The sequence below is a fragment of the Melopsittacus undulatus genome, chromosome 4 (assembly GCF_012275295.1).
Source record: "Melopsittacus undulatus isolate bMelUnd1 chromosome 4, bMelUnd1.mat.Z, whole genome shotgun sequence".
NCBI classification, from domain to species: domain Eukaryota; kingdom Metazoa; phylum Chordata; class Aves; order Psittaciformes; family Psittaculidae; genus Melopsittacus; species Melopsittacus undulatus.
Genome location: NC_047530.1, coordinates 53842763 through 53857008, shown reverse-complemented (window position 1 = coordinate 53857008; position 14246 = coordinate 53842763). Strand labels below are relative to the sequence as shown.

Here is a 14246-nt window from a genome sequence, read left to right as displayed (position 1 = left end):
AGTCCTTTAACCCAGTATTTCTACTCTTCTGGGAGACCACTGAGGTTTTGTGTGAAAGATGAAAGCCTTATTTCAGACATGAAGCCTTCCAAGCAGGTTCCAATGACATACAGAGGTCAGCAAAATACAAGAAGTTCAGCTATACAACCATCCCAGTATGAGTCCTGTCCAGTCTGTTTCACTTTGTTACCTACTCTTTGAGATCAACATTTTGCAGTAAGGACTGTATTCCCCCCATCCCCCAAAAAATGTTCTGTAAGGAAGTCATCAAGTTGCTTGATGGGGTATTCTCCATTTCTTAAATAGAAGTGATTTCTAATACCAGAAAATTAATCAGATATACTGACAGTTTGGTCTTGAGCATTCTTCCTTTACAAGTGCCGTATCAAGCTTACCTTTCTTCTTCACAAGACATGATTCATGTTCGGTTAAAATAAAGGTTTTAATATGAAAATCTGACTAGAACAGGAAGAAGAAAGTCAAGTATGTTTATTCAATACAGGAAACAAAAGTCACAGGTCCAAGACAACCACCTTTAACTGCTTATCATCCCTTAGAACAAAGCCATGAACAAACATGATGGCTCATGCTTCCACAGAAACAAGTATGAGTTAAAACTCTTCCCTGGTCAGACTTGAGAAAAAAAGAACATGTTGAATATAGTTTTAACTTTGGTAGACTTTATAGGAAGGGAAGGTGGGGGGAAAGACATGGTAATAAAACTAACACAAATACACATATACACCATACAAGTTCTTGCCAGGGCACACTATCACCCATACATAACAGACTTGGGACTATTTGTGGAACTAATTACCAAAAGAACACTCCATTCACCTCATTCAGTGGATACATCCAGAATCCTTCATCTTTCCAAGCCAAGTTTAGGCCCTGTTTATAAGGCCTCACCTGGGAAATGGCAGCCATTCTCAAGGCTACTAACACATGCAAGGGCAAATCTCTGTACAGATAAGGTTAATTTATGGATCCTAAGCATACATCCAGGGGAGACTGCAATGACCTTGCAGCATTAAAGAAACTTCACACAACATAAGTAACCTCTGCTCTCTGGATCATAAACCCTTTAGACATCGGGTCAGTCTTCTGCAGATCATTCACGTGGATTTCAGTCTAGAGAACTCTTTGAATATGGCCTCCAATGGAGCTGTGCTTCAGGGCACCTATATCAATTTAATCAATGGCTGTGCATTATCAGTCTCTTTCCTCACACCAAGGCCTGGTGCTCCCTGGAACCTGATGCACTGAAGAAGGCGTGAGCACAAGACCCCAGTAAGGACAGGGAAAGGGGCATGACAACCTGGGCTGCCATAAAATCAATGCCAGATTCATCCTCAGAAACAGCAGAGATACTGATAAATAGAGATTTTACCAACCTTCAACAATACTTTTAAATGAGAGCAAAATCAGGAAACAACAGTCGGTAAGGGAGCTTGCTGAAAGTAGCAAGTTAAGGAGGAGCAAGTAACATATGCACATAGTAGAAGAGCTCATAAAAATTTATGCTTGTAGAGGATGGAAGCTATGCAGAGATCAGTACCCTGCAGCAACCTTGGGATCTCTGAACACATACTTCTGCAACAGCGTGCAATTGTAGACACAAGCAGCAGCAACTGTAATTGCAAAAAAACTTTTCCTAACTCAATGTTATCCTGAAAGAATATCTGTTTCTGTAAAACCAACCTTTTTTCCCTTCACTCAAACACTGAAATGTTACTATATCTGAAAATGAAAAGGTTGCTTATGAATGCCATGTTACCTATCTGCAGATCACTTATCTGTAAACCCAATAAGTTTCTCAGGATGCTTCAGTATCAGTATGTAAATGACTCAATATAGAGGTACACATTGTACCTGATGTAGCTGGTCATAGAGCCAGTAGAAACCAAATAAACTAAATAAAAAAGGCAATACTCTACACTTCTATGGAAAAGTTTGAAACTAAAGGCCTATTACCCACCAAACCATAACATTTTCCTAGAAAGACTAAGAAACGAGCACTCCAAGCAAATCATCATTCATTGGTTTGTGCTGAATTTGACCATGAATCTGAAAGGCTTGTCGAGAAATTCAAAGGAAATACATCAGTAAGTAATTGCTTCTGACATTGTCACTTCATATGCATCATATTTCTGCTACATGAGCCTTGCAGGTTAGAGGGAATTCAAAAGATAAGTATGAGAAGTCATTGCAAATAGTCAAGTAGGACACCACTAAGTCAAAAGGTAGATAAAAACAGTTGTAGCATTTTGTAACTGCAGGATCAATAATTTGAAGATTTGGTGAGGTGAGGTGGGGGCTGTTTTATTATTTGCAAATGTCAGTATTTCCCATACAACCAATTTAACATGTTCCATTTGTGTAGTTTCACTCTTGTGAAAGAAACCAGAAAGAAAACAAAACCCCACAGAAAACCACAAAGGAACAAAAAGCCAAATCAAGCATTCTTTGTATGCCTTGCTTTAATAAGGTAACATTCCTACGGCTTTCTTTAAGGGCTTCAAAAGTCAGTCTTGTAAGCTTTTAATTCTTCAGATACTCATGTAGATCTTTATGCTCAAATCAAGAACCTGTAACCCTTCCCCTCCCCCACACCTTACCTAAGAGCCTTCCAAATAAGCTGAAATTACAACTGAATACTGAAGGGTGGAAGAATAAAAAATTTTGGGGGTTTTGAGGGAGATGACTGTAAAGCACACAGCTGAAATTAACCTAATATACAAATATGACAATCACAACATTGGCATTATAGAAACCATGGCTTCAAATGCAGTTCAGTGAAGTACAGCTGCTTCCCCCTTACATCAGCTCTCCCATTCTTTATTCTACATATCAGCTACCGTAGCACGTCTGCCTCAGTTCCCAAAGAAACAAAAGATCTTTTTGGCAGTCAAACATGGCAAAGAGCTCCAGTTTCTTGGGAAAAGATAGAGGGGGTAGGGAGGAGTGGAATAAACTATTATCCAGATTAAAATGTTTCACATGTACCAGTATTATTCCAGCCAAAAGTTCTTGCTATCTACTGCCCATCCACAGTGACCTATGTGAAAACAGTGTGTGGTCTCAACCTTGGTGCTACTGGAGAGCTCCCCCCCCTCCTCCCCCAAGTTAACACCTTGGTTAGCAAGCTCAGGAAAGCAAAGAAACTGAAAAACCTCCTTTTCAGTCTCAGAGTGAATCCCCAGTGAAAGAGGCACACCATTTGGGAACTGTGGGAAGCTTGCACTGATACCATCATTGACACCAAATACTCATATTATGGACAAAAGGAAAAGGAGAGTTAAAAAACCACCTAAACCAAACCTCACAAAATCACAGAACACTTCAGTCTTTGCAAAAATCAAGCAATGGCTCCCACCAGCACACTTCACTTCTGCAGCAAACATCAGTACTTCTACCATAGCAAAGACAGAGACATTTAGTCACACACTATTTACCCAAGGAATAACCAGTACTGCAGAAAAAGTTCACTGCAAGAAACACAGCTGGCTCTAACCCAGATGCCATGTCTTAATTCCATGATAAAAATGCCCAAAAGAGGAAAATGCAAAACAGGTCAAATATGTCAGAAAATGGTATCTGCCAATTTAAACTTTGCCTACTTTTCTTCCTCCTCTTTCAACTATCCCTTACAAATACCTTTAAAGCAAAACATTTAAGTTTGCAACTATTTAAATCTGTTGAACTTGGAAACTAACACAGGTGCTGATAACAGCACTACTACATGGAATACCACATAGAAATACTACCCTAGTTCTAAAATACTAAACAATTTAGTGGTTTATCTATGTGACAAATTCTTTCAATCTTTTCACCACACCCCTGTTCAAATAAACCCTATCACCAGGAAACATATGAAGATAAGCTGTCATTTTAAATCCAAAGCCAACAAAATGGAAAAATAATGACACTTCAACTACAGACGAGGAATGAGTGAGACAACATTTCTATTTTACTGGTGAGGAGAAACATTTACTCTAATATCAGTCTGTCAGATTAATTTTGAGTGGAGCTAGGTGAATACTATACACCAGGTATCATCTTCCCATAGAATGTCACACAGCAGCACCAAATGGTTACTGTGCCAGGACAGACACCTTGATCATAACCACTCCTGCTATGCTACATTACTTACATACACACAGATCTTGCCTCGCCACCATTAAAAACAAAATATGAAAAACAAAAAGTATGAGAGATGAAGAGCAATTAAAATGGTATCACATGATCATATACTAGAGTGAAAGGAAATCTAATATGAATTCTCCAAAGGCAAACAAAGGGTGTCTTCAGGAAGAATGTTTCCTGAACGCATGGGCTTCAGCTAACACTCATTTTCATCTTCTCTTAAGGATGAAGTTCATGATCAGACAGACAACTCAAAGCACCATAATAACGACTTTGGCAAAAGGAACACGAGTCTATCTATTGTACAAGCTAATTTTTGGACTAAACCCTAAAAGAGCAGCTCAAACTTGGAAGAAAGTCAGAAAGGAATACAGGTGACAGACTAGTCACTGTCTTTACTCTTCCAGACTAAGACTTTTTTAAAAGCTATCCTACTATTAATTCAATCTTTTCTTCACAGATTGTAAGCATTTTCTTTCTTGCCCCCCCCTTTTTTACACTATTTTTTTTGCAATACTTACTTCTAAGATAACTATTATAATCTTTATGACATAACATTCAAGACTACAAAGGCACATGCAACAGCAAATCTTAAGATTAGAATACGGTGCCCAAATATTTGGGTCCGAGTTCCATACTCTGTAGTAGCAGCTCCAAGATTACAATCTCACATAAAGTATAATGCAATGGCAAGATGATCCTTTGTTCTGCCACTCTGCAATAAACAAACTCTATTATAGACAAGTGATTGTTAAAAATTAACACACCATCACGAAGGAAAAGAAACCAAATCTTGGCGCAAAACAACACAGAACAAAAACTCCAGCAGTTCCATGTAGTGCAAGCATTTCCACTATCACTCAGATCATATTTAACTAACTTAACAGGTAGGAGACTCCAGCTGAATGATAAACTGAGGCATGACCTCATTCTCCATACCTTTGCAGGGCACAGCCATAGAGCCTAAATTAAGAAATCCTATCATAATGCCGCAGCACTACAATAAATTATATTACACACTAAATTTTTGGTAGTCCATGTATTTCAGCATTTCCTGGTGGAGACCAAGCTGACCATGAGCCAACAATATGCCCTTGCTCCAAAGAAGGCAAATGTTATCTTGGGCAGCATTAGTTGAACCACTGTCAGCAGGTTGAGAGAGCTGATCCTTACCCTCTACTCAGCCCTGGTGAGGCTGCACCTGAAGCACTGTATCCAGTTCTGGGCTTTCCAGTACAGATAAGACCAGGAGCTACTGGAGACAGTCTAGCAGAGGGCTATGGAGATGACTAGGGGACTGGAGCACTGCTTGTATGAGGAAAGGCTGAGAGGGCTGGGACTGTTCAGCCTGCAGGAGAAGGCTTAACAATGCACATAAACACCTGAAGAGAGGCTGCAAAGAGGACAGAGACAGGCTCTTTTCAGCGGTGCCCCATGACAGGACCAGAGGTAATGGGCACAAACTGAAACAGAGGAGGTTCCATCTATACCGTCAGGACACACTTTATCACTGTGAGGGTGACTGAGCACAGGTTGCCCTGAGAGACTGGGTATCTTCATCCTTGGAGGTACTCAGAAATCAACTAGGTGCTGTCCTGGGCACCTGGTGGCTCTGCTCCAGCAGGATGGACCAGACGACCTCCAGAGGTTACTTCCAACATCTGCCATTCTGTGATTTCCTCTATGAAAGAAATGTATCTGTAACAAACCTTTGCGGCATACTTCAGAGATTTCTGTCATCACTTCTGGTACATCAACATCGTCTGGAAAAGTGAAACAGTGCCTCAGCTCCTCTCCAAGTTGTTGCTTTGAGTTGTGGGGGGGCTTTTGCTGTTTGTTTGGCTTTACCACTGCCAAGTAATTTTTTATTTTTTAATATCTGCTTTACCAGGTCACTCAGTGAGAACACAATTATCAAAATAAAAAAGATTACTTGAATTTGGGTATAAAAGTACCCTAGCAATAGAGAATAACCACAAAGTCCTGTATAGTATTTCTCACTATATTAAAACAAATATATATACATATACTGTGCATTTTCCATCAGTCAGCCAACTTTTCCAGGAAAAAGTGTTACAGCTGTGCTATTTAGTAAGCTTCCACCATACAAAGAAAACGCCATCAGAGGTGCCTCTGCAAGAAAAGGACCTAGACTGAGCATCAATTCAGGATCTTATACTTCATTTATAATCCTGCAGAAAACGCTGTATCATCAGTACTAAGGTTGAATACCTGAAATGCACAGTTTCATTAGCTCGGTGAGAACAAAGTGTGGCAGCAGCATCCCCAGAGGCCCCGGCAGCGGGGTAGCGATGACATCATGCCAGTCTGAGCTCCGGCAGCCCCAGTGCACAGAGCCCTGGAGAAACCCAGTGTGCCCAGCTCAACAGTGCTGGGGAGCACCCTGCTCCACACCCTGCACCCACCAGCTCAAGTGCCAGTGCCTCTCTGCCGACAATGGACACTTATGAAGCAAATTGTTTCAACAGTACAAGGATTCAGAATCTATTTTTCAGCACAGAAGTAAGACGGGCGGAAGGGGGGTGAAACAGTGCACAATAACTCTTTCATTCAAACAAGAAAGCCTTCCAGGAAGTACTAAGTATTTCAAAGCTTTATCCAAAACCCACTGAAATCAACAGAGGCCCTTTCCATTTATATCGGTGGACATCGGAGGTGTACCCTAAGACACAATCTGAAAGCATTATCAGTCACACTATCATGCATTATAACACAACAAACTCAAGAAAAGGCACTGAAATTCCAGCTGCTCATACACTGTGACATTATCATAAATTTCGCCTCCTCTTCCTTGTTTCTCTACCTTTTTTTTAAACCCTTTTCTCAATTCATGCAAAAATCAGTCTCACGCACAAGTAACAAAACCTATTCTCCCCCATACCCCACACCTTGTCAGAAGCAACACCATTACAGTATCACAGTGGAATAGCAGAATCCAAGATACACTGCACACTACAGTTTTATGTACTGTAGATGAAGTCCTTGAACAGGAAAGTAACTATAAGGAAGAACACAAATGCTCCAGCTTTCAGACCTGCGCACTCAGAGTATTTTAAAGAAAGCACTAATGTCTTCTAGTTTCCTATTAGATAGCTGGCTCAGAATAACACACTATTGCTTACATGTTTAATTATATGAGGAAAGTTTTGTATGTTTCTATCAAGACCAGAGAGTATTACTGAGTGTGCCTTGCACTATGTTATACAAATAGATACATAATAAATGAATAACAAAATCAACACCAGAAACTGTTTTCAATCTAGAAACTTTGCTCACTGGTGATTTCATCAAGAAAAATCTATGGAACCTTCTATACCTTTCAATTAAATTGTATTGCATTTTGTTCTTTTGGGTTTTTTAAATCAAATTGATGCTGTAAATGGAAGTGTCACTACAGAACTGACCAGTATGCTGCATTCAGTCTTCAAGTCTCAAACTGTAGTCTACAGTTATTTCAACATCAGACAAACATGAATGCTTTTAGGGTAAGATACTGCTCAGGATGAGAAATTCTGTTTGAAGTCATTAGAAGGAAAAAAAATAACCAAAAAAAAGGAAGCTTCCATGATAGTCGAAGTTTAAGTGAGTTCAATGTAAGTCAGTTCTAGTAACTCAAATTCAGTTCCACAAAAAACAAGGTTTTATTTAGTGAGGGAGGGTATTAAATACAATGATGCAAAAAAACTCTCATGACATCTTGCAAAAATGAAGCTAATTAAAAAGGCAGGGAAGAAAGAGCACATCACGGGTCCAGTTCTGAGCTCAAATACACAAAATAACATTTGATGTTAGGTCAGGTTTTCACCACTGTATTCCTATATCTTTCTGGACAGCTAAGGATACTAAACAACAATCTAATTTAACTGAAGCCAGTACACTGAAACTAAAGCTGAAGCAGGGTGCTGCTAAAACAAAGAACAGATTTTAGCCTTAAAAACACAGGTCTGACGCAGTGCTGTGGCACAGTCTGACACAATTTAGCAGCATATTTGGTGTGATCATTCTCATTTAATAGAATAAACAGTTCCTACTCTAATTTATTTTCCAATACTGCTGGAATAGAATTCTTACCCTATGCTACAACAAAACTTAATATTGAACAAGCAAAAAGTCTTTTGCTTTCTCTCCAGAACCTGATTCATTAAGATTCCCTGCGTGTTTCAAATGTCCACAAGCCTGACTAAAAGTTGATAAATACTGCCAAGCTCCAAGAGGAGAGCAGTATATCACTGCTACGATAGATGACCTAAAATGATAACCACGGCCCCCACGGCGCCTTCCCTTTGAAAAACCCGTTTAAGAGCGGTACTCCGTCGGGTTTGCCAGAAGTTGGGTCCGCTTCAAGGCACACACAGCTGTGCACAGCTGGCCGTTCCTGCAGGTCCACCACACAGATCCCGAGCCGCCGATGCCCGGGGGCGCTCCCCCGGCTTCCCCGCAGCGCCCCGGGCTCTGCGAAGCAGGGAGGGAGGCTGCGAGGCTGGACCCCGCCTCCAGACCTGCTGCCGCCGCCACCACAGCCGAGCCGCCCGCTGACGGCCGCAGGCCGCCGCCCCCCGGCCCCGCTGCCACTCACCGGAGAGCTCGTCCGGCTCCAGCCCGGTCTCCGTGTCCAGCCCGCAGATCACGAAGTAGTCGGCAAAGCGGCCGGGTGCGGATGAGCCGCCGCCGCCGCCGCCGCTCATGCTGGAGCCCGAGGGGTGCGCGGCGCTCAGGACGTGAGAGACCGGGCGGCGGCGGGCGGCAGGGCTGCGCCAGCTGCGCCAGCTGCGCCGGCCGCCTCCATGACGGAGCGGAGCGGGCAGCGCCGCACGGCATTGTGGGTACAGCCCCCAGCGGTTCCTGCGGAGGGGCGGCCCGGGCAGGGAACCGCAATGCTGCGCCTGCGCGCTGGGCTCCCGGATGACGTGATGCTGCTGGGGCAGCCGGGGGGCGGTGCGGTCGCTGTCTGAGGGGACGGTGGGTCGGGGGTGCGGCTGCCGTCCGAAGTGCTCCGTCCCTCCTAGGGACCGACCGTAGTTACCTGGTTAGGCTTCGGGGACTGAGGGGCTTCCCGCAGAGGCTCTCCTCAGCCAGGAGGGGCTCTGCCCCCTCTGCATTTGGAGAGGACAAGAAGGCTCTGCCAGGCGCTGCTCACTCAGGGCACGGTTTAGTTGTGGTGGTACTGCAAAAGCATATAGAACCATAGAATCAACTAGGTTGGAAAAGACCTTTAAGATCAAGTCCAATCGTTACCCCAGCACTGCCAGGTCCATCGCTAAACCATGCCACTGAGGGCCTCATCTACATGGTCTCTGAACACTTCCAGGGATGGTGATTCCACCACCTTCCTGGGCAGCCTGTCCTGATGCCTGATCACCCTCTCAGTGAAGAAATGTTTCCTAATATCCAATCTAAATCTCTCCTGGCGCAGCTTGAGGCTCTTACTTCTTGTCCTATCACTTGTTATGTGGGAAGAGATCATCCATCTCTTCATTCTTGGGTAGGTGTTGGGAGCAAGGTCTCCCTTCGGCCTTCTCCAGCTAAACCCCAGTTCCCTCAGTTGTTCCTCATCAGATTTGTTCTCCAGACCCTTCATCAGCTTCGTTGCCTTCTGGACCTGCTCCTGCATCTCAATGTCTCGTAGTGAGGGGCTCAGAACTGGACACAGTATTCAAGGCACAGCCTCACCAGTACCATCTTTCTCTGTCACCTACATCTTCTCATCCCTGCTCCTTGAAAGCTGCTGCCCCAGTGGTTGTGACTCAGCAGCTTGGTGGAGCAGCCATACCCTGAAACTAGCTCAGGTGATGGGGGAGAGAGGGCGGCTGCCAGGGAAGCACTTTTGGCATTATTTGGTGTTAGGGTATTTGGGTGCTTGGTTGTTGGGTTTGGTTTTCTCATTTGAATTAACATCACAGATAATTCTGTTAACAGTTAGGCTTGCACAGCTGAGTGAAATCCCTCCCATTGGGCCCAGCATCAAAGGAAACAGTTGTTCCCCTGGGGAAGAACAAGAATGACTCAAACCAACCTGCTGAGGGACTAGTAACCCATACCCATGCTCTGAGTTGAGAGTACTTCTTTCCACTGATCACAGAGGGGCCTCAGATAGCCTTGCTAGACTAAAATTAGGTCTGTAAGCAGTTCCCCTTCCCCTCCTCGCTCAGCTCCCTATTCATGGCTTTCACATCAGAATTCTTCCCTACCCTGTACTGCTTATAAAAGGAGAAATTAAAACTTTTCAGTCTCTTAGGATTATTATCTAGGACTGCCTGAGTAGTTGAAGTTGCATCCATAATGCTGAATTCATCAGACACCAATCTTAACTAAACATGCTATCAAGCATGAAAAACTTCTCATATATGAGTTTACAGACCAAGTTCTTTGTGGACACTAAGAGAGAGCAGCTTGTAAGACTTCACTGTCAATGGTCTACAGCCTTTTACAGTACCATAACTGAGCTCTGATGCCATTTTGCCTGGTGAATTTTTAGTTCAATCCTTCTGGGAAATAGGAAAAACTTTAAGAAGCACAGGCACTATTAGTAGTCATTTGATTAAGACCATATGTGCCACAGAATTGGTTATCAATGAATGAAGGTATTGCTTAGATTTGATTGACAGTTCTGGCAGTTCAATTTTAAGCCACTAGTGAATGTGAGGGAGAGATTTCAATAAAGATAGCAAGATAATTAGAGGCAATATCAGAGTGAAAGTCTCATGTTAACTTTACAGTAAGTGCATATATTTAGATTGTGTTGAGCTTGCCTGGTGGTTTGCGGAAGAGAGCCACAGAGAACAGAACTAGCTACAACTGATTGCTCTTATTTTGCTATGTTCTCTACCCATTTTGTGCACATTTTGCTTCTCCATCTGCTTTCAGTGTGGCAAAGGACAATATGCAGCATGTAGTAAACTTCTTTTGAGTAAGCCTGAACTGTAGTTCATAAGTCAACCCTTATGAACAAAAGTCACAGCCTGAAAGTCTTGGAAGGGCTTGCAAGAAGGTCTAGGGAAACAGCACAGATATTGGCAGGGGTTTTTGTCAAATAAAGACTAAAATGGGGAAATAAAAGAATTGTTCTTACTCGCATTTTGACATTTCCAGCAATAGCCACATATTTAGAAGACTTAGCAAATAAAATGGGCTAGTAAGCAAGCAGAGGATTACTAGCAATGCTGTTGAGCAGCAATATTTAAATGCACAGATGCCTTGCTATGCAACAGGGCAAGGGACAGGCTCATTCATACTTTGTCAGATAAATTCTCTGCTTTCCCAGCCAGCTTACAGCCTTGCATCTCTTAAGTCTAGTCATCAACATAAAAAGGACATAGAACTGTTCAAACAAGTCCAGAGGAGGCCATGAGGATGATCAGAGGACTGGAGCACCTCCTGTATGAAGACAGGCTGAGAAAGTTGGGGCTGTTCAGCCTGAAGAAGAGAAGGCTGCGTGGAGACCTCATAGCAGCCTTCCAGTATCTGAAGGGGGCATACAAGAATGCTGAGGAGGGACTATTCATTAGTGACTGTATTGATGGGACAAGAGGTAAGAGGTTAAAACTTAAACAGGGGAAGTTTAGATTGGATATAAGGAAGAAATTCTTTACTGTAAGGGTGGTGAGGCACTGGAATGGGTTGCCCAAGGAAGTTTTGAATGCTCCATCCCTGGCAGTGTTCAAGGATTGGTTGGACAGAGCCTTGGATGACATGGGTTAGTGTGAGGTGTCCCTGCCCATGGCAGGAGGGTTGGAACTTGATGACATTAAGGTCCTTTCGTACCCTAACTATTCTGTGATTATATGATTCTATGATCCAGTACATAAACCCAAACAGTTGGAGCCTCCTCCTCCCATTCCTGCTATTGTATCTTCTACCCCATGATTATTTAATTTCTGAAATACTCTTGCCTAGTGACCACAAGCAACATCTCTGATGCCTAATTCAAAGGATAGTAGCTTTAATCTGTCAGTCTTCTTGAGCAACAGTCCCTTCACAGGAAACATCCAAAATATGGCAATTTTGTCAGTAAACTTTGTGAATTGCTTAGATGTTCTTGAGTAAGGCCACAACACTAAACTACATTATGAATTCTTCTAAGTATTATTTATGATGTTGAGAAAGTCTGTGGAATTGTGATTTGCTCAAAGCACCTCTTCATGGCATAGAATTTTTCCAAGTACAGTAAACACTGCAAATTCCAGATTATTTGATACAACTGCTCAAGGGCAAGTGTTGTGAAAAAAAAAACAGAAGTTACTCCATTAACATTACATCTTAGTTACAATGCAAAGCTTTAAAAGGTGTGTCCCACTGTGGCACTCCCACTCCTCTCCAGAGCCTGCTGACCTCCTGAGGCTATGATGATGATACTGAAGTCCTAGAGATGTGCAGAAGCAGAATTTTCTCTGCTTTGAAGACCATCTACAGAAAGAAGCTTTTACAAGGCCTCTTGCATAGTTATACACCAGTAATTGATTTAGCTCTCATAATCCAGACCCAAATTCTTCCTTGTGTACTAGGAAACAATGAAACATGAATTATTACAGTAGGTCAGGAAGGGGAGTTATGGTATGTTAGTAAACATATTATGCTCTTATTCATATTAATTGCCATTATTTAAAGGCCATAACTTCTTCAGTTTGGGTGACCTGGAGCTAAAGAGCCACTAGCTGAGAGGTAAACAGAAATGTGTATCATTGCAAGACATCGATTGGTCATAGAAATAATCAGAATAACTGACTTCTCTCTGAGGGAAAATCCGAAAAGCTCACTCTGGATCCCACATTCCTGTAAAAACTTTTCTCTTCCCTCTTAACACTGCTCTACTGAAATACATGATTCACAAACCTCACACCATTTACAACAGAAGGAAAGTTTTCTGTAATTTGACCTGTATTTTTTTCAGCCTTCTGGAGGGGTAAAAAAACCCTAAAAAAACCCCAACCATGCAAAACTATTCTGTAATCTTGCAAAAGTGATTGTCCCACATTATGAAAAACAGAGTATTATATATTTGAGGGATAGTTAGACTTCCCTTTTCTGACAAAGCTCTGTAGTGGGTGATAAGGAATGGACAGGCACCCAGGCAGCACTTCTGGAACAGGGTTTGTTCTCTGTGCCCAACTTAATTTTGAACAGAAGAATTTTACTAGAAGGCATGATTCTTAGTGCTTCAGCTCCCACAATTCCCAGAGTTATTACTCCACTGCTATTACAAGAAAGAAAAAAAGTACATAACTAAACAAGAAATGCATTTCCTGGTTTGTTCTTTTAATAAATTTCTAGTGCAAAACACTGGAGGTATGAATTTCATTCCTGTAGCGACACTCTCACAAAGGCTCCTGTTTCAGCTAGTCTGTACATTGACAAAATTGTACCTGCAGTAACTGCTGGGTATTTCAGTCCTGGATCAGCTACCTGGCTGAGTCTGTTCTGCTGGTAAAGCAGCTTAATCCCAGTGAACTGCAAATTATGAAGCAGGAAACATACATCAGTTCTAATGCAAAGCAGAGAAATCCACACTGCATTTTAGTTACTGTCATAAAAATAGGTTATCACAGAAACTATACAGGATGAATAGGCTCAGCAACAACACACAAAAATCTTTCAGAGTTACCTAACAACAAAAGCCATGCTTGACTTTACATAATAGCATCATTCACTAACTTTTTAAGAAAGACTTCATACCTTTTATTTCTGTTTTCTTAACCTTTGGCAAGCTTTCAGCATCAATTTTCTATACAAGGCACAAAAAGAATTTCATAAACTGGAAAAAATGGAATATAAAGGGAAGATGAATTATAACTTCAGCACATGAGCCTTTCATCAAGAATTCATAAAAGAGCAAATTACGCCTTTCAGTGCAAAATACAAAAACTTTTCAAAATTACTGTTGTGAGAAATTAGAAAAGTCAAGTTTATCTACATATTCTGAAATAGAGGTAGAAATAAAATTAATCTCATCTACAGATGTAGACAGCTCAGTTTAATCTTTAATCAGTCATTAAAAACACCATTTAAGAAGAATTCATCCCTTTTAAACAGGTCAATAAAAAAGATAAGCTTAATGTGAAGTTTAGTATGCTTCATTGTACTAA

At 41.9% G+C, this 14246-nt stretch overlaps 1 protein-coding gene across 3 annotated transcripts in view; it reads right to left on the bottom strand.

The window, feature by feature from the left end:
* DENND5A (DENN domain containing 5A) overlaps positions 1-8933 on the bottom strand; it is a 71202-nt gene extending 62269 nt beyond the window's left edge. Inside the window, exon 1 of one of the 3 annotated variants that reach the window (XM_034061847.1) lies at positions 8744-8933. In XM_034061847.1, coding sequence (XP_033917738.1) covers positions 8744-8852 — 109 coding nt within the window. In that variant the 5' untranslated portion in view covers positions 8853-8933. The remainder of the gene's footprint in view (positions 1-8743) is intronic. The other 2 variants (XM_034061848.1, XM_034061846.1) reach the window with 2 other exon arrangements.
* Positions 8934-14246: the final 5313 nt, after the last annotated feature.